The following is a 17,509-nucleotide window of genomic DNA, read 5'->3' as shown; positions in this document are numbered from 1 at the left end:
TCTTGCTCCCTTCACCATGGGGGGGCGGGAGGCCTGGTCTAGCCCAGCCTGATCCAGCCCCCAGTCCTGCCCCCGCACCTGCCCCCGACACCCACCAGCCCGCAGCAGGCCGCGGGGAACCTAGGGCAAGGCGCCCACCCACATCCCCATCTCCTCTGGGAGACCCCACCAGCCCTGACCCTGCCAGCCCTGACCCCTTCCTGGGCATCCTGGCCTGGTCCAGGGACACTTTCTCCCATGACGCCATCAGCCAGCCAGTCAAGCCTCTGAGCGAGATAAGAGAGTCGGGTGGAGGGGCAAGGGAGCGGGCATGGCATTCCGGGCCAGGGCAGCCGTGAGGATGGCAGGGCCCCAGCAGCCCCTGCGCTGGGCGCGCACCCTGGCCACCAGCGCGGCGGCGGCTCCCCGGGCGGCGCTGCCCTTCGAGGCCATGCCCCGGTGCCCCGGCAGCAGGTGGCTGCGGGTGCTGCGCGTCTGGAGGGAGGGCTCCGAGGACCTGCACCTGCAGATGCAGCGGGCCTTCCAGGAGCTGGGGCCCATTTTCAGGTGCGGCCGCCCTGCCCGCCACTGACACGCCGCCGCCTGGGGCTCTGCGCCCTGGGAAGGTGGGCTAGGCTCCTCCGGGGGCGAGAGCAAGCGGCCCGTGGCTCGGCGGGAGGGGCTGCCCCTCGGAGCCCCGGGAAGGGGGAGGGGGAGGGGAGGTCTCCGCGTGGCCCGGGGACGCGGCCCCCACGGCTTTGCCTCTGTCCCAGGTATGACGTGGGAGGGAGGCACATGGTGTGCGTGACGCTGCCCGAGGACGTGGAGAAGCTGAAGCAGGCGGAGGGCTGCCAGCCCCGCAGGATGGTCCTGGAGCCCTGGCTGGCCCACCGGCAGCTGCGCGGGCACAAGCACGGCGTGTTCTTGCTGTGAGGGCGGCGCAGGGCGGGCGGGCGGGCAGCCCAGGGCCGAGAGGAGGGGGCAGGACAGCCACCCCGGCCCATCGGTGAGGGGAGCGCGACCCCAGGGCCAGGCGGGGATCAGGGCACAGCCCAGCCTGGGGTGCGAGAGGAGCAGCTGCCCTTAGGGACCCGGGTGTGCGCAGGCCTCGGGCTCCTGCAGCCTGGAGAAGGGACTCGCTGGCCCGGGCGCGGCAGCAGGTGCGGGAGCCTGAGGCCCACCCGCTGCAGCCGCCGCTGGGCCCCGCGGGAGGCAAACTTCCCTTTGGCGGGGAAGGGCGGGCACAGGGGACGCCACCCACTCAGAAGCCGAGCTCTAGGCGGGGCTGTGCGAGCACGTGCGTGGGGACTGTCTGCTGCGTGGATGTGTCTGTGCCTGTCCGTGTGTGTGATGTGTCCTATGCATGTGAGTGGATGCATGGTTGCCCATGTTGGGGTGCTAGCGTGTGTGCTCATGTGTGTGCGTGTGCGTGCCATGGAGGCCACCACAGGTTTGTGTGGGTGCTCATTTTTGCTCATTGTGTGTGCATGCATGCAGGGTGCTTGCCGGCGTGCATCTGCACGTGTGTGCGTTGTGCCTGTGTTCATGTGCTTCCTGCATGTTCTCAGTGTTAGTATACACGCGTGTGCGTGCCTGCGTGTGTTGTGTGCATCCCATGTGCGTGTGTGTGCGTGTGGAGGTTCTCAACACCCGTAGGCGGCGGCCTTAGGAAAGAAGGTGTGAGCACCTGCCTGTGGCTGAGATGGCGAATGTCCCCTGTCGCCTGGCATCCCCAGCCCCCAGAGAGCTAAAGGCCCTGCGGAGGGGAGCAGGCGTGGTTGGCCCAGGGCCCGCATCGTCAGGGTGTGGTGGGCAGGGTGGGCACTGCTGGACCCGAGGGCCAGCCTCCGCCCCCAAGAGAGGCCTCCATAGCACCGAGGGCCTGGATGGGGACAGGAGTGCCAGGCCCCAGGCCAGCCGGTCGGCCAGAGCAAACTCAGTGAGCCCTGCAGCACGTTTAGCCAGAAGCCTGGTCGCGGCCCCGCCGAGGGATCGCGCGCCCGGCATCACCCACTGGGACCCCCACAAACCAGCAGCGGCCCTGCCCGCTGTGCCCCTTGGAGATGAGGAAGATGGGGCAGAGCTGGGCCTGCTGCTGACTCGGGGGCCCTGAAGCACGCTCTTTGCTCCACAGAAACGGGCCGGCCTGGCGCTCGGACCGCCTGCGGCTGAACCCCGACGTGATGTCGCCGCAGGCTGTCCAGAAGTTCATCCCCATGGTGGACAGGGTGGCGAGGGACTTCTGCGGGGCCCTGATGGCGAAGGTGCAGCAGAACGCACGGGGGAGCCTGACCCTGGACATCCAGCCCAGCATCTTCTACTACACCCTGGAAGGTGGGTCTCCAGCCGGCCTGGGCCAGGGGGCAGGGGCAGGGGGCCGCGGGGCAGAGGCCACAGGTCAGAGGCCAGGGGTAGGGGCCAGGAGCCAGCAGTCAGGGGCCAGAGGCAGGGGCACGGGGCCGCGGGTCAGGGGCCACAGGTCAGGGGCCAGGGGCCAGGGGGCAGGGGCCAGGGGCCACAGGTCAGAGGCCAGGGGTAGGGGCCAGGAGCCAGCAGTCAGGGGCCAGAGGCAGGGGCACGGGGCCGCGGGTCAGGGGCCACAGGTCAGGGGCCAGGGGGCAGGGGCCAGGGGCCAGGGGCCAGGGGGCAGGGGGCCGGGGGCCGGGGCAGGTAGGGCGGGCAGGAGGCCGCGGTGAGGCCCTGGGCTGCCATGCCTTCAGCGGCCCCTCCTCCCACAGCCAGCAACTTGGTCCTTTTTGGAGAGCGGCTGGGCCTCCTCAGCCAGAGCCCAAGCCGGGCCAGCCTGGACTTCATCCACGCGCTGCAGGCCATGCTGGAGTCCACCATGCGGCTCATGTTCATGCCCCGGAGCCTGTCCCGCTGGACGAGCGCCAAGGTGTGGCAGGAGCACTTTGAGGCCTGGGACTGCATCTTCCAGTACGGTGAGCAGCGGGGGGGGGGGGGGGGGGGGGGGGGGGAGGTGAGCAGCGGGTGCGGGGAGGTGAGCAGCGGGTGGGGGGAGGTGAGCAGCGGGTGCGGGGAGGTGAGCAGCGGGTGGGGGGAGGTGAGGAGTGGGCAGGGGAGGTGAGGGGGTTGAAGGGGGGTGAGAGGGGGTGAGGGTGGTGAGCAGGCGGGGCGGGGTGGGCAGGATGGGCGGAGGGGGCGGGAAGGTGAGCAGGGGCAGGGTGGAGGGGGAGTGGGGGGAGCCAGGTGGGCTGCATGGCGGGCCCGGGTCCTCAGTGGGGAGCAGGGAACCAAGGCCCACAGAGGGCCCCGGGCCGTGGCCGAGAGCCGGGGCTGACGGCTGACGGCTGATGACAGGAGGGCTCTTCTGTGCCCACAGCCAATAACTCCATCCAGAAGATCTACCAGGAGCTGGCGCTCGGCCGCCCTCAGCGCTACAGCGGCGTGGTGGCGGAGCTGCTCCTGCACGCGGACATGACGCTGGACGCCATCAAGGCCAGCTCCATCGACCTCACGGCCGGCAGCGTGGACACGGTCAGGCCGGCCCCGCCCGCCCGCAGCACATGGGGCCCCGGGGCTCCCCGAAGCGCCCTGGGGCCGAGGGGCTGCCGCCCTCCCAGGCTGCACTGGGAGTGAGGAGCCCGGAGGGAGGCACACGGAGCGTCCTCGCGGGCGGGTCTGCGTCCCTGGTGGGGACCCAGGCACCGGGCAGCCCGCAGAGGGACCGGCCGCCGGCAGACCATCGGGGTCCAAGGGGAGGGGCACAGCCCACACGCGGCCGCACAGGGGCCCTGCCGGGGACAGATGGCATTGGCTCTCCTCAAAGACCCCGGGGAGGCGACAGCTGGTGGCAGGAAGGGCAGCACAGGCTCCCGCTTGTGGCGGAGAGAGCAGATGGCAACCTCGCGTGGCAGGCAGGGCGGGCCCAGAGCGTGGCACGCAGCCAACGCCTCCTGCCTCCAGACCCAACCTCCCCCCAGCCTCCCAGGCTGCTCTGGGCCTGGCACCCGAGATGCGAGACCCTCCCGACCAGAAGCCAAGATGGTCTCATGTGGCGAGCGAGGGAGGGGGGAGAATGTGCCTGGGGCGGCTCTAGGCCGGCCTCCTGGGGGTGAGGACTTGCGCTGAATGTGGAACAACCGCACAGGAGGTAGCCAGGCCTGCGGGGCGCGGAGGGCAGCAGTCCAGGGCGGCGGTGGCGGCAGGCAGCCAGGGGAGGCAGTGAGGCCGAGTGGGGGGCAGATAAGGGCAGAGAGGTCAGGACTCCTGCAAGGCAGGGCCTCAGTGCCAGGCCTCATTGCCCTGCAGGCTGCTTGGAGCGGGGGTCCCCCCAGTAACGGAGAACGGCCTCCACTGACCACAGGGCAAAGCGTGGACAAGGGGCAGCAGGCAGGTCACTGCCCTGTGTCCGGAGATGCAGGGCGCGCTGCCATGGGGATGAGATTTAGGAGAGCATCCGTCCCCCAGATCTCAGGCTGGGCTGGGGGTGACTCTCCCTGCACATGGGAATGGCCCGGGGGGCAGGGGAGTTGGCTGCAGCTGCCCAGGGGGCAGATGGACCTGGGGCTCCAGGGGCAAGGGGGAGCCCCTGCTGGAGCCAGAGGAGGGTGGGAACCGGCTGGAGGTGGCAGGGCCGGGTCTCCCTGCGGCTGGGGCTCCGGGAAAGGAGAGGAGGTGGGTTTAGGGTCCTGCAGTCTTAGCTCCCTGGGCTCCATCCTGCGCTCAGCAGGCACAGCCCTGGGTCTGAGACAGCTGCCCAGGGCGGGGCCTGGGGCTGAGGCGCACGGCCCGGGGGAGGTCTGAGCCCGCTCCCCGCTCCCGCAGACGGCCTACCCCTTGCTGATGACTCTCTTCGAGCTGGCACGCAACCCCGAGGTGCAGCAGGCCCTGCGCCAGGAGAGCCTGCAGGCCGAGGCCGCCATCTCTGAGAACCCCCAGAGGGCCGTGGCCGAGCTGCCCCTGCTGCGGGCGGCGCTCAAGGAGACCCTGAGGTGGGTGCGCTCATGGGCCCCCCGCCACCTGGACCACTGCCTGGGCTCAAGCACAGGTCCTGGGGCTGTGGGAGCTTTGCCCAAGGATGCACCCTGCCCGCCTCCCCCTCCCCCTAAGGAGAGGGGTTCCTTGTCCCCCGGGCCTCACTGCGGGTCGCTGGGGCTGAGCTCAGGTGGTGCATGGTCGCAGGTCCCAGTCCCAAAGGGACCTGTGAGGGCAGGAGCCTGCCCTGGGCGGCGGTGCCCCACTGAAGACCCTGCTGCTGCCCCGTCCACAGGCTGTACCCCGTGGGCATCTCTGTGGACCGACAGGTGAACTCGGACTTGGTCCTGCAGAACTACCACATCCCGGCCGGGGTGAGTGAGGCCCGGTGCTTCCCGCAGACCCAGCAGGGGACCTCCGCCCCTGCTGAGCCCGCCCTCCCGCCGCCTGCAGACGCCGATCACGGTGCAGCTCTACTACATGGGACGCAACCCCGCCGTGTTCGCGAGGCCCGAGCTCTACCAGCCCCAGCGCTGGCTGGACAGGGGCTCCGGCGCCCGGCTGCCCCACCTGGCCTTCGGCTTCGGCCCCCGACAGTGCCTGGGGCGGCGCCTGGCCGAGATGGAGATGCTGCTGCTGCTGCACCACGTGAGCGGCCTGGGCGGGGCCGGGGGCCGGGGTGGGGCTTTTGTGGGCGGGACTGGATGGGCGGGGCTGGGGGCGAGGCGGGGCTTTGTGGGCGGGGCGGGTGGGCGGGGCGGGGTGGGCGGGGCTTGAGGGCGGCCTGGAAGGCAGAGGCTGCACCAGGACCTGGGCAGGGGGACAGGCCGTCCTCAGGCGGAGCCGCACCTCTGTTCCAGGTGCTGAAACACTTCCAGGTGGACACGCTGACGCAGGCGGACGTGAGGATGGTCTACCGGTTCGTGCTGATGCCGTCGGTCATCCCGCTCCTGACCTTCCGGGCCCTCAGCTAGCGCCCTCACCGCCCACGCGCCGCACCGCCAGCGCCCCTGTGCCCGCCCCGGCCCTGCTTCCTGCCTCACCCACTGCCCAGCCAGCACCTCCACAGACGGAACAGCCAGGCCCTCTGAGGCCAGGCAGAGCCGGGGATGCGTCTTGGCTGCAGGTCAGGGCTCTGTGCCCAGTCCCCCCAGCGCCTTCTCCTACGAGGAACACCATCCGAGGGCCTTGGCCCCACCGGTCACCCCAGGATTGGCTCCCGCTCATGTGTCCACCAAGGGGCCTCTGACCCTGTCCCCTGCCTCCCGTCCAGTCCTGCTCTTCCCCTGTGAGAACTGACAGCAGGGTCCCCTGTCCTGCTCGGGCCGCGCTCCTTGTCCGCCATGCTCGGCCTAAAGCTGAGCATCCAGCCGAGCTGCTATTTGCCCATCTGCCTGTTCCCAGCCACGGGCCCTCCTGGCACTGCCATCCTGGGCAACTGGCTGAGCCTCCCAGCCACGGGGCTGGATAGACGGCAGCGGCTACTAGAATGGCCACCGAGGGGCCCAGTTGGACATCTGGGCCAGTGATACCCCTGAAGGCAGGCAGGATGGCCACCCCCACAGGCTGGCATCAGGGCGACTACAGAGAAGCCTCTGGAGGAAGGGGGTGGGGCAGGTCAGCCACGTGCAGCCACGTGCTCCCTTTTAAAAAAATATATATTTTTATTGATGTCAGAGAGGGAGGAAGAGGGAGAGAGAGAAACATCAATGATGAGAGGGAATCATTGATCAGTTGCCTCCTGCACGCCCCCCACTGGGGATCGAGCCCACAACCCGGGCATGTGCCCTTGACTGGATTCGAACCCGGGACCCTTCAGTCCATAGGCCAACACTCTATCCACTGAGCCACACCAGCCAGGGCCCATGTGCTCCCTTTAATAAAGTCCTCCATCTGCAGTGCCGGCTGCCCCTTCGCACTGACCCTCCGGATTGGGGCCCCCTGGCCTCGTGGGTGGGAGAGGTTTGGAACAGCTGGGAGCCGGCTGGGGTCACCTTGCTGGCAGGCCCTGGCAGCCAGTCCCACAGGGTTAGGGCCAGGTGACACTGGAAAGCTGGTGAATATTCTAGCGAGAGCCTCCCCGAGACCACCCCTGGGGTTCCCGCTGCAGGAGAGCTAGCAGGCGCTCCCTCCTCTCTCTCTAGAGCAGGCCCACCCGTCTCCCTGGCTCCTGTATCTCCACTCTCCTTCCCCGAAGCTCTAAGGGTCCCCACAAGACCCAGGACCAGGAGAGCAGTGGGCGGGGGCAGCTGTCCGGGCTCACCTGTCTCGCCTCGCTGACTGTGCAGTGAGCCGGGCAGCCCTGCCTCGGCCTCCGCCCTTCCCTCTGGTAACCTTCCCGGCAGTCGGGCAGGCAGCCAGCGGGGCTCCCTCCCTCCTGTCCGTTCCAGGGAGTCGAGCACCCCGCCTGGGCTCTCCCCTGAGCCCTCCCTTCCTCCAGTGCCCCAGCTTCAATAAACCTCGGATCAAAACCACCGGCCCCACGTCGTGAACACTTTCCTGCGTGGAGTCAAGAACCCACATTACCGGCCAGCCGAGCGCGGGGCCAGGTGCTGCCCTCGCCCCCCGAGGGGCCGCTGGGACATGACCCCCGCCCCGACTCCGTTTTCTTCTCGGGGAGCTGGGGGGAGCCGGGGAGCAGAGCAGACCAGGGGCCCCTCCCAGGGGTCCTCTCACCACCTGAGCCCCAAACCCAAACAAGGGGCCACTCCTCCCCATGCCTGGCGCTGTGAGGAAGCGCAGGGCGGGAGCTCTGGAGCCAGGAAATCTGGAAGCTCCAGCCCCTCCTCCTGCGTCTGCGCAGCCCCATGGGAGAGCCGTGACACCGCCCCCACCCTGTGCAGTGGGGCTCGGGGGGAGGTGTGGGGGGGAGGGGTGCCCGCCCTGCTGGCCTCTCCCGGTGCCAGGGCGCCTCGCACCCATTTCACACTGCTTTGCAAACATTCTTCACTTTCCTTTTTTGCAATCAGTTCACACTTACAAAGAAGTTTCAGAAATAGCCCGGTTCCCCAGCTTCCTCAGGCGCTAACTCCTTACAGAACCGGCGGGGCACCAGCGTGTTCACAGCACCCACTGTCCGCTGCAGCCTCGCCTGGGGTCCAGAGCCCGCCAGGAGCTGGCACCTCACCTGGGACGGCCCCGCCCACCGCCCAGGGCTCCCGTCCAGGGCGTTCACCTGATCACCCATCACCGCTCCCATCTTGAGTCTTGACCCTTGGCACCCACTTGGGTCACCTGTGTGTTTGTGAACTACCAGCGCCCGGGGCCTCCAGGTGCTGCCGGAGCGAGGTCTTGAGTACCCTCTGCAGCCCCCCACATCTGAGGGGCCCGTGGGCACAGGCCTGCCCAGCCATGGCCTCCAGGAAGCTGGCCGACCAGTCCAAGCGGGCCTTCCTCTCAGCCCCAGATTTGGTGTCTGTCCTGCTGGACCTGCTGCGCAGCTGGCTTTTCTGTGGAGTGGGCGGTGGCTGCACCTCTCCACCGCCAGGGCTGGTCACACCTGGTCACACCTGGTCACACCTGGCAGAGATGCACACAGAGAGGCAGGGAGCACAGTGCATGGATGAGGCTGTATGCAATGTGGGGTGTGCATGCGTGGGGTGTGCATGTGTGGGGTGTGCATGTGTGGGGTGTGCATGCGTGGGGTGTGCATGCGTGGGGCGTGTGCATGCGTGCTGTGTGCCGTGGGCAGCACGTGTGTGCCGCGTGTTTAGGGAGGGCGCTGCCAGCGGAGCCGCAGGACTGGGCATCCTGTGTGAGACCGGCGGCTCTCTAGTTTCTGTTTCCCCAGAACTGCACCTCCCCCTCTTCCCCGCCCGCCCCCTGCCTCCCCTCTCCCTCCCCGGCCCCTCCCCGGCCCCTCCCCCCGGCTCCGCCCACTCAGGCAGCAGCCCCAAGTGCGCCTGTGCCCTAAGGCGAGAGGTGAGGGGCTGGGGACTCAGCGAGGGGCCACACCCAGCTCACAGAGCCCCCCACCCGCGGCCTCCCCTTCCGGGGCGGGGTGCCCAGCGCGTCTAAGGACGGCGGGTGGGCAGGAGAGGGCGGGCTGGCTGGCGAGGGCCTGGTCTCCCCACGTGGGCCCAAAGGGAGCACCTTCCAAAGAGGGGCTCCAAGCTCAGCCAGGACCCGGCCCCCAGGAGCGGAAGGTAGTGCCCCAACCACGCTGCCCACGGCGGCCTCTGTGGGCGGAATGGAACTGGAACCCGGGTCCCGCCCCCGGCACCCGCTCGCGGAGCCGCTTCACACTGTGCGGCGCGCGCCTCGGCCACGAGAGGGCGCGCGAGGGCCGCGGGACGAGGACCAGCACCAGGGACAGGGACACGGCCGCTCTGGGCTGGCGCGGAGGGGCGCTCGGCCAGGCCTCCTGGGCCTCCCCAGGGAGTGGCGGGAGCCCCAGGGGCCCGCGGGACCCCCAGGAGGGCTGAGAACTTGGGGGGAGTGGGACCTGAAGGGCCACTGCATGGCTGAGACGCAACAATGGAGGACTTTGGTCCCTGGGCAGTGTCGCTCAGTGGATAGAGCGTAATCCTGCGGACTGAAGGGTCCCCAGTTCGATTCCAGTCCAGGGCACAGGCCCGGGTTGCGGGCTCCATCCCCAGTGTGGGGCGTGCAGGAGGCAGCCGATCCATGATTCTCTCTCATCATTGATGTTTCTGTCTCTCTCTCCCTTCCTCTCTGAAATCAGTAAAAATATATTTTAAAAATAATGATGAATTCTCAGTCTGTGGCTTCTTGTCCCCACAACACCATCTCTCGAGCTGTATTTCCGTGTAATGTGCCCATCCAGTTACTTCCTGAGACCTCGTACCTGCCAGGCAGTGTTCACAGTGGGGAAGTGCCAGGGGCTTCCATGGCAGGAGGGGAGGGCACGGAGCACAGAGCACCTGAGAGGGTGGCTGCCCCCTGGTTAGAACCCTGGGGCCCGGGGGGATGGCGGCGCGGCCACCCGCTGCACGTCCTGGGGGATTACCTTCTGCCCTGAGAGGTCACTGGGAGGGCACGTCCTCAGGCGGGGACCGGCCCAGGTGACAGAGGGCTGAAGCCACAGGGTGCTGACCAGAGAGCACCCAGACCTCAAAGGCAGACAACCAACATCAGTCACACCAACGGGCCAGGCGGTGTTCTGGGCCCCGGATGCAGCCCTCTGTCCACCCCAGGGATGGAGCCCGGTGCCCACGCCCGACAGGGCACTGCTTGCCAGGTTCCCCTCCCCTCGGGGAGCTGGTGGCTCCGTGCCCCGGGGAGATGGGAAGTTCAGCTCTGGACCCCCCCTCACCCCGAAACTCCCCCCCTCAAGGCGGCCCCAGAATGCGGGGCTGTGCCAGGACCACCGGCTGGCTCCTGCCCAGGCCACACCCCCGTGGCTGCTGGCTCATGTTTTCAGCGGAGAGACCCAGCAACCAAATGGCCTGCTGACATTCCTGAGGGCCCGAGCCAGGCCCAGGCGGCCGGAGAGCACACACCTGGCGAGTTCAGACCTGCCTCCCGGCCTGAGGCCCGGCGACAGCGGAGCCACCCCAGCAGGTGGGCGGCCGGACCTGAGACGCAGGGCAGGTGCTGGGCGCTGGGGACTCCGGGGTTTATGCTGCTGCCGGAGCACAGGCCAGAGGTTAAGGTCTGTGTGGAAAGGGGGGCCACAGGGTCACAGCGGGACCAGCTGGAGGCCCCGAGAGCAGCGGCTGAGTGATCACACGGCCACCCTCGCAGACGTGCCAGCTGCACTGCATGCCGGCCCCTGCCCCATGACCTCCGCGGGACTCCACAGGCCACTGGTGACCTCTCGTCACACAACCAGGGGCTCGGCCGTGGGCAGTCGGACACATTTTCTCTCTTTTTTAAAAAAATATATTTTTTTAGTGCTCGCTTTGGCAGCACAGATACTAAAATTGGAACGATACAGAGAAGATTAGCATGGCCCCTGCGCAAGGATGACACGCAAATTCGTGAAGCGTTCCATATTTTATATATATATATGTAATTTTATTGATGTCAGAGAGGAAGGGAGAGGGAGAGAGAGAAACATCCGTGATGAGAGAGAATCATGGATCGGCTGCCTCCTGCTCCCCCCTCGCTGGGGATGGAGCCCGCAACCCGGCCCGGGCCCTGACCTGGAATTGAACTGTGACCTCCCGGTTCATAGGTCAACGCTCAACCACTGAGCCTCGGGCCGGCCGGGCAGGACACATTTCCAAAGGGTGCCTGAGTCTCCTGTGGGATCCCCAGCACGACGCTGGGACACCTGTGAGCTGGTGGTCCAGACCCTGAGGGCCCTCCTGACGCAGTTTGGTGTGCGAGCCGCGGGGCTGCCTCTGGAGGCCACGCCCCCTGGGCCTTCACCCACAGCACTGGCTGGGCGCCTGCCATGGCCGAGGCTCTGCGTGCTGGACACAGCCACGTCCGCCTCAGGGCTGATGTGCTGGGGGAGGCACCAAGCCAGGGGCCCAGACAAACACGGGGTGCAGGGCTGCTCCTGCCCAGACAGGCAGGCAGGGGCCCAGAGCGCCCCCCTCTGGAGGGTCAGAGGGATATCACCCCCTCAGGACAAGCTCGAAGCTCAGGATGCATGCGGGAGGCCGCTGTCTGGGACACACGGTAGCCCTGCCAGGCTCCAGTCCTGCCCCCTGAAGGGCAGAGGCCTGCTGCACGCCCGTGTCCCGGGGACAGTGGGCCCTCACCCCAGTGTTCTGGAACCACCAGTGTCAACACACCTGGGCGGGGACAGCCCATGACACACACACACCTGGACTTCAGCCCCCAAGGAAAAAGCCCGAATCATTCCACACCGGCCTGTCCCTGCTCCTGCACCTGATGTCGCAGGCCAGGCAAGGAGCTGCCCCAGAGCCCAGAACTCTGCAGGCACACTCCACGCACACACACACTCATGCACTCACACTCATGTATACACACACTCATGCACACACACTCATGCACTCACACTCATGCATACACACACTCATGCACACACACTCATGCACTCACACTCATGCATACACACACTCATGCACACACACTCATGCACTCACACTCATGCACACACACTCATGCACTCACACTCATGTACTCACCCTAATGCACACACACTCATGCACTCACCCTAATGCACACACTCTCATGCACTCACATTAATGCACACACACTCATGTACTCACCCTAATGCACACACTCATGCACTCACCCTAATGCACACACTCTCATGCACTCACATTAATGCACACACACTCATGTACTCACCCTAATGCACACACTCATGCACTCACCCTAATGCACACACTCATGCACTCACATTCATGCACACACACTCATGTACACACACTCATGTACTCACCCTAATGCACACACTCATGCACTCACATTCATGCACACACACTCATGCACACACACTCATGCACTCACATTCATGCACACACTCTCATCAATGTTGGCACACACTCAAGCACACATACACTCCCGCACTCACTCACCTGGTACCTAATGTACTCCCTAGGCCTTGCCCACAGGACTGCTCCCTGCCCCCCTCTCCCTCCCCCCACCCCCCTCCCCACACCGGTCAGTGAAGAAGCCGTTTTCCTGGGCCCCGGTTCCTGTCACAGCCTCACAGCCAACACCCAGAAAAGCTGAGCAAAAGGCCAGGTGCGAGCTGCTGCCGGGATGAGCTGTGAGTGTGAGGTGAGGTGTGAGACCAGGGCACACAGGAGGCCCTCAGGAAGGAGGGAGCCGCATGGGGCAGGGGAACAGCGGGCTGAAGGCCCAGCTGCCCGCCTGCTGACCCGCTGGCCCCCATCCCGCCGGCCAGAGCAGGAGCGGCTGCTGGCCATGAGGGGGTGCAGGCCCGCCCGGCCGCCCGCCCAGGAGCTGTGACTGCGGGAAGGAGCGGGCACGGGGCACGTGGAGGCCGATGCCGGGCCAAGGTTGCCGGCTCCTTCTCACAGGGGCCTCGGGTCCTGGCCCAGGGTCGGGCGGCTGGCTTTGTGAGTGACCGCTCACTGCAGAGCGGGGCCCGGGGTTCACAAAAGGCTGAAGTCCACCTGGCAGAGGGTCTGGGCGCGCAGGGGAGGAGGGTCCGAGCCCGAGCCTGCGAGGATGGACCCGGTGTGGCCTGCTCTCCCGCGGGGGTCGCGGCCAGCAGCCCTTCCTCCAACCTCGCGCTCTGGTCCCATCACCCCACCCTCCCTGACGCACCCACGGGAGGGCCAGCCAGGGGAAGGCCGCCCCGCCCCCCTCTCCTGCCCCCCTCCCCTCCCCCTCCGCCCGCTCCGCGGGAGGGAGTCCCACGGTGACCCCGGAGGCCTCCGGGGACGCACGCCCTCCCCACGCTCAGCCCCTCGCGCGTCCGCCCACCTGTGGGCCTTCCGCCCGCGCGCACGGGGCCCCTCCCCACAGCCTCGGGCTCGCCGGGGACCAGGGGGCCAGCCAGCGGGGCCGGGATCAGGGTCCCCTCGGCCCCCGACTCCGCCCCCCGCGCGGGAAAGCCCGGCCCCGCCCGTCCCGGCCCCGCCCCGCCATCCGCCTGCGAGTCCCGCCCGCGAGCGAGCGCGGCCGGGCAGTCGGGCTGGCGGAGGAGCAGCGCGCAGCGCGGTGAGTCGCGGGCCGGACCGGGACCGGGACCGGGACCGGGGCCCAGGCGCCGCGGGGGAGCTCCGGGCGTCGGAGCGGGTGGGCCGGGCCCCGGGCTGAGCAGCCCCCGGCCGCCGCTCCCGAAGGTCTGGGCGCGCGGAGACCGGGCGCCCTCCCTGCCGGCGGCCGGGGCTGCGCAGGCTCGGCTCGCCCGGCGCTGGGCTCCCGCGGCCGCTCGCGTGGGTTCGGGGAGGCCGCCGTCCGGAGCGAGAAGCGGCCGGGCTCGGGCGGCGGCAGAACTGACCGCCTCCGCCTGGACCACCCGGGACCGGGCCGCCCGGGCCGGCGGCGGGGCGCCCTGTGGGGCCGGCATCGATGACGCCGGCAGATGCGGCGCCTGGAGCCCGGCCCGGCGCTGGGCCACCTGGTCCCTTCCCACCCCCGCGACCCGCGCAGCTCCCGCTGGCCGAGTCCTGGGAGCCCCGCTCTCCCAGAAACCAGCCCTGGGCCGGGCGGGGGAGCCGGGGGAGGTGGGGGGGCCGCGGGCGGGGCGGGGGAGGCGGGGGAGCCCGGGTCCTGGATGGCACCGCCGGAAGCGCACGGCTGCCTGGCCTGACCCTGCAAATGCTCGTCCGCTCCGGGCGCCCAGACCCGCCTGGCTGGGGGCCTGGCCGGGGGGCCTGGCTGGGGGCCTGGCGGGGGGCTGGGGGTCTGGCCGGGGGCCTGGCCGGGGTTCTGGCTGGGGGGGTCTGGTTGGGGGCCTGGCCGGGGACCTGGCGGGGGGCTGGGGGCCTGGCCGGGGGTTCTGGCTGGGGGCCTGGCCGGGGACCTGGCTGGGGGGTCTGGCCGGGGTTCTGGCTGGGGGTCTGGCCGGGGTTCTGGCTGGGGGCCTGGCCGGGGACCTGGCGGGGGGCTGGGGGTCTGGCCGGGGGCCTGGCCGGGACGCGGTGGGCCGCTGGTGGGCGTGTTACCCGAGCTCCTGCGAGGACAGCGCCGGCTCCCCACGCCCAAACCGCACTTCAGGGAAGAGGAAGGGACAGGCTTCCTCCCGGAGCACCGGGGCCCAGGGACGGCCCAGGGCAAGGGCACCCCCAGGCCCAGATGCGGGCCCAGGCCCAGGGCAGGCAGGCGAGGCCTGGGACCCATTCTCGGGGTCTCCACCAGCCCGTCCCTCCCGGGGAGCCTGGAACTCCCCCGCCCACAGCTGGCCCCGCAGGCGCCCCAGACCCTCCCCCACGGCGCCTCCTGCCGAACAGGCCCAGAGCCGCCGCCAGGCACACGCGCATGCTTTGCCCGCCCACGGCCACGGCCACGGGCTCTGCGGCCTCGGGCTCACACCCACCGTGGAAGCTTCCTGTGCCCCTGCCCGCCCAGAGCACCCACTGGCTCTCCCTGGCCTGTTTCCAGCCACAAAATTGGGGAGAAGCAGGTACTTACCGGGTGTCGGTCTTCATCATCAATACCTCCCGGAACGTCTGAGGTCGAGCGCCAGGCAGCCCCCGGGCAGGTGCTCAGCTGGCTGTGCCTCCCACCCAGCCCCTGGGTCCCCATGTGCAGCTCGAGCTGCCGCCCCTCCCCCCGCCCCCCAGGACCAGGGCCAGCCCTCTGACCTCCTGGCTGTGTGCTTCTCTGAAGGCGATGCCCTACTCCCAGCAGCCCGAGCTGGAGGCTGCAGGGAGGGGAGGGGAGGGGAGGGGAAGGGAAGGGAGGGGAGGGGAGAGGGGAGCAGAAAGACCCCATGTTCTCCTTCTATTGCTGGAAGCAGCAGTCCCCCACCCCACCCTGTACAAGGGGGGTCACCAGGCTCCTGGTGGGAGCCAGGGTCCCACGCTCTGTCCGACAAGCTGTGTCTCTAAAGCAGAGTGGCGCCCGGCCAGCATGGCTCAATGGTTGAGCGTTGACCTATGAACCAGGAGGTCACGGTTCGGGTTCGATTCCCAGTCAGGGCACCTCCGGAGGTGGCAGGTTCGATCCCCAGAGGGGCGTGCAGGAGGCAGCCGATCCATGATTCTCTCTCATCATCGACGTCTCTCTCTCCCTCTCCCTTCCTCTCTGACATCAATAAAAACATGTATTTTTTAAGGATAAGGCAGAGCGGCTCTCTTTGCATGTGAGGCCCGACCTGAGCTGTCCCTCAAGATGAAGGTCTTCCTGCCCGTGCTGCTGGCCGCCCTCCTGGGTGTGGAGCAAGGTGAGCCGGGGCAGGCCTGTGCACTGTGACCTGCTCCCGGAGGCCCTCCCTGCCCCTCCTGCCCCCTGCCCCGGGCCAGGGTGCCGCCTGCAGCCTGCGGCCTTTCTTCCTCCGCAGCCCACTCCCTGGTGTGCTTCTCGTGCACGAATCAGAAAAGCAACTTCTACTGCCTGAAGCCCACCGTCTGCGAGGACACGGACAGATACTGCGTGACCGTCTCCGCGGCCGCGGGCATCGGTGCGTGCTGCCCCCCCCACCCCCCCGCCGGTCCTGCGGCCTCCGCTCACCCTCCTTTCCCCGCGCAGGGAACGTGGTGGACCTCGGCTACAGTCTGAACAAGGGCTGCTCCCCCATCTGCCCCGCGCCCCCCGGCATCAACATCGGCGTGGCGTCCGTGGGCACCCACTGCTGCCAGAGCTTCCTGTGCAACATCAGCGCGGCCGGCGGGCTGCGGGCCAGCTCCTCCCTGCTGGGCCTCGGGCTCCTGCTCAGCCTGCTGGTCCTGCTGCGGCCTGGCCCCTGACCCCCGGCCCCTGACCCCTGACCCCCGACCCCACCGCTCAGGAAGAAAAGCCCAACCCTGCCCAGACCCTCACGCCTCACACCCCCGACCCCACCCCCTCCCAGCCTTCGTCTCCGCTGCAGGCCTGTTCCCCGCACCTACACCTGCCCCCAGGGCACTGCCTGCCCTCACTCCAGGATCCCTGATGTGAGCTCCTCAGAGAGGCCCCCTGGGGCCTGTGGGTCAGCAGCTATACCTGGGTCTTGGGGGGACACACTGCGTGAGGCCCAAGCCCAGGCTCTGTCCATCAGGCCAGTCTGCCCTGACGGTGGCCTGGAAGGGGGTGCTGGGGTGTGGGCGCCCAGCTGTACGCACACGGGTCTGTGAGGCCTTGGGGGCTGTGCTTGGGGGGCAGGCAGGGCCGGGGGCTCCAAGCAGAGCCCATTCTGGGGCTCCCCGGAGGCCACGCCCCACTCCGGCAGCCGCAGGCCCAGGAATCGGCTCCCACCCCACAGCCAGCTGCAGCCCCACCGCCCCCCTCAGGCTGGAGCCTCCTGCTTTGGTGCCTCAAATAAACAGACGTGGGAACCCTGTTCTGCTCTGATCTGTTCTGACGGCCGGGGAGCCCCGTCCCAGCCGTGGCCAAATGTGGGGGACCTGGGTTCCCCTGTGACACAGCCTCCCTGAGGCCCGCGGGGGGCGGGGGGACAAGCCCACAGCTCGCTGCTGTCTCCCACTTTCTCCTGCCCAGGCCCAGCAAGGCCTCATGGGAAGTTCCTTCTCAGAGAGGAGAGGTGGGGGGGGGGGTGGCAGGGAGGGGTCAGGCTGCCTCTGGAAGGAACGGGGTGAACAGGAGAGGACGGGGTGAACAGGAGAGGACGTGAGGGGACCTGGGACTTGGGGCCAGGATGACACACACCCAGTTGGCGGGCAGCTCAGGGAGTGTGCAGCCAAGGGCCTGTGAAGGAAGCCGTCGGCCTGGCCGCAGGGCAGGGGTGCTGTGCGCCTGCCTCTGGGCTGCAGGACCAGGGGTCCAGGGCCCGGGCAGAGTCTGGGGGTCAGCTGTGGGGGGCGTGTTCACAGCTGAGGGGCTTTGGCCGGTGGGTGAGAACCCAGAAACCAGGCCCCGCTGGGTTCATTCAATTCGGAGGGACAGTCCTGGCCACCAGGGCCAGAGGTGACCGGCCGGGGGAGGAACAGCCCCGCGGGCTGGCTGGCGGGAGGAGGTTCTGCCCCGGGAAGTCGGGTGACCCAGCGGGAAGACGGGCAGGAGCGCCTGGTTGAGACTCGGCGGGTGGTGCAAATGGACCGCCTGTGCCCAGGTTGCTGGCTGGTTCCCAGTGTGG

General features: G+C 68.5%; 2 protein-coding genes across 3 annotated transcripts; both read left to right on the top strand.

Annotated features, from left to right (window-relative positions):
- Positions 1 to 310: 310 nt before the first annotated feature.
- Positions 311 to 7,381, top strand: LOC308533423 (cytochrome P450 11B1, mitochondrial-like; the record flags this gene model as incomplete). 2 transcript variants are annotated; one of them, XM_081111433.1, is made up of 9 exons in its annotated part: positions 311 to 546; positions 753 to 908; positions 2,114 to 2,313; positions 2,718 to 2,921; positions 3,323 to 3,477; positions 4,768 to 4,934; positions 5,213 to 5,291; positions 5,371 to 5,565; positions 5,778 to 7,381. In XM_081111433.1, the coding sequence occupies 9 exons, from the start codon at positions 311 to 313 to the stop codon at positions 5,889 to 5,891; spliced, it is 1,506 nt and encodes a 501-aa protein (XP_080967559.1). In that variant the 3' UTR covers positions 5,892 to 7,381. The 2 variants fall into 2 exon arrangements, with proteins under 2 accessions (XP_080967559.1, XP_080967560.1); XM_081111434.1 differs by lacking the exon at positions 5,371 to 5,565.
- A 5,955-nt stretch (positions 7,382 to 13,336) lies between these two features.
- LOC308533505 (lymphocyte antigen 6E-like) lies at positions 13,337 to 16,755 on the top strand. The gene is made up of 4 exons (XM_081111547.1): positions 13,337 to 13,491; positions 15,554 to 15,661; positions 15,779 to 15,898; positions 15,967 to 16,755. Exons 2-4 carry the CDS (start codon positions 15,610 to 15,612, stop codon positions 16,182 to 16,184), a joined length of 390 nt encoding a protein of 129 aa, XP_080967673.1. The 5' UTR covers positions 13,337 to 13,491; positions 15,554 to 15,609; the 3' UTR covers positions 16,185 to 16,755.
- Positions 16,756 to 17,509: the final 754 nt, after the last annotated feature.

The sequence above is a fragment of the Myotis nattereri genome (genome assembly GCF_964212035.1).
Source record: "Myotis nattereri genome assembly, chromosome: 17".
NCBI classification, from domain to species: domain Eukaryota; kingdom Metazoa; phylum Chordata; class Mammalia; order Chiroptera; family Vespertilionidae; genus Myotis; species Myotis nattereri.
This window is presented reverse-complemented; position numbering and strand designations above follow the sequence as displayed.

Excerpts from the sequence above, each read along its gene's own strand:
- LOC308533505 (XM_081111547.1), top strand. The coding sequence starts at position 15,610 with ATGAAGGTCTTCCTGCCCGTGCTGCTGGCCGCCCTCCTGGGTGTGGAG. Across the intron at positions 15,662-15,778 it reads CCTCCTGGGTGTGGAGCAAG|CCCACTCCCTGGTGTGCTTC; the intron begins GTGAGCCGGGGC and ends CTTCCTCCGCAG. Across the intron at positions 15,899-15,966 it reads CTCCGCGGCCGCGGGCATCG|GGAACGTGGTGGACCTCGGC; the intron begins GTGCGTGCTGCC and ends TTCCCCGCGCAG.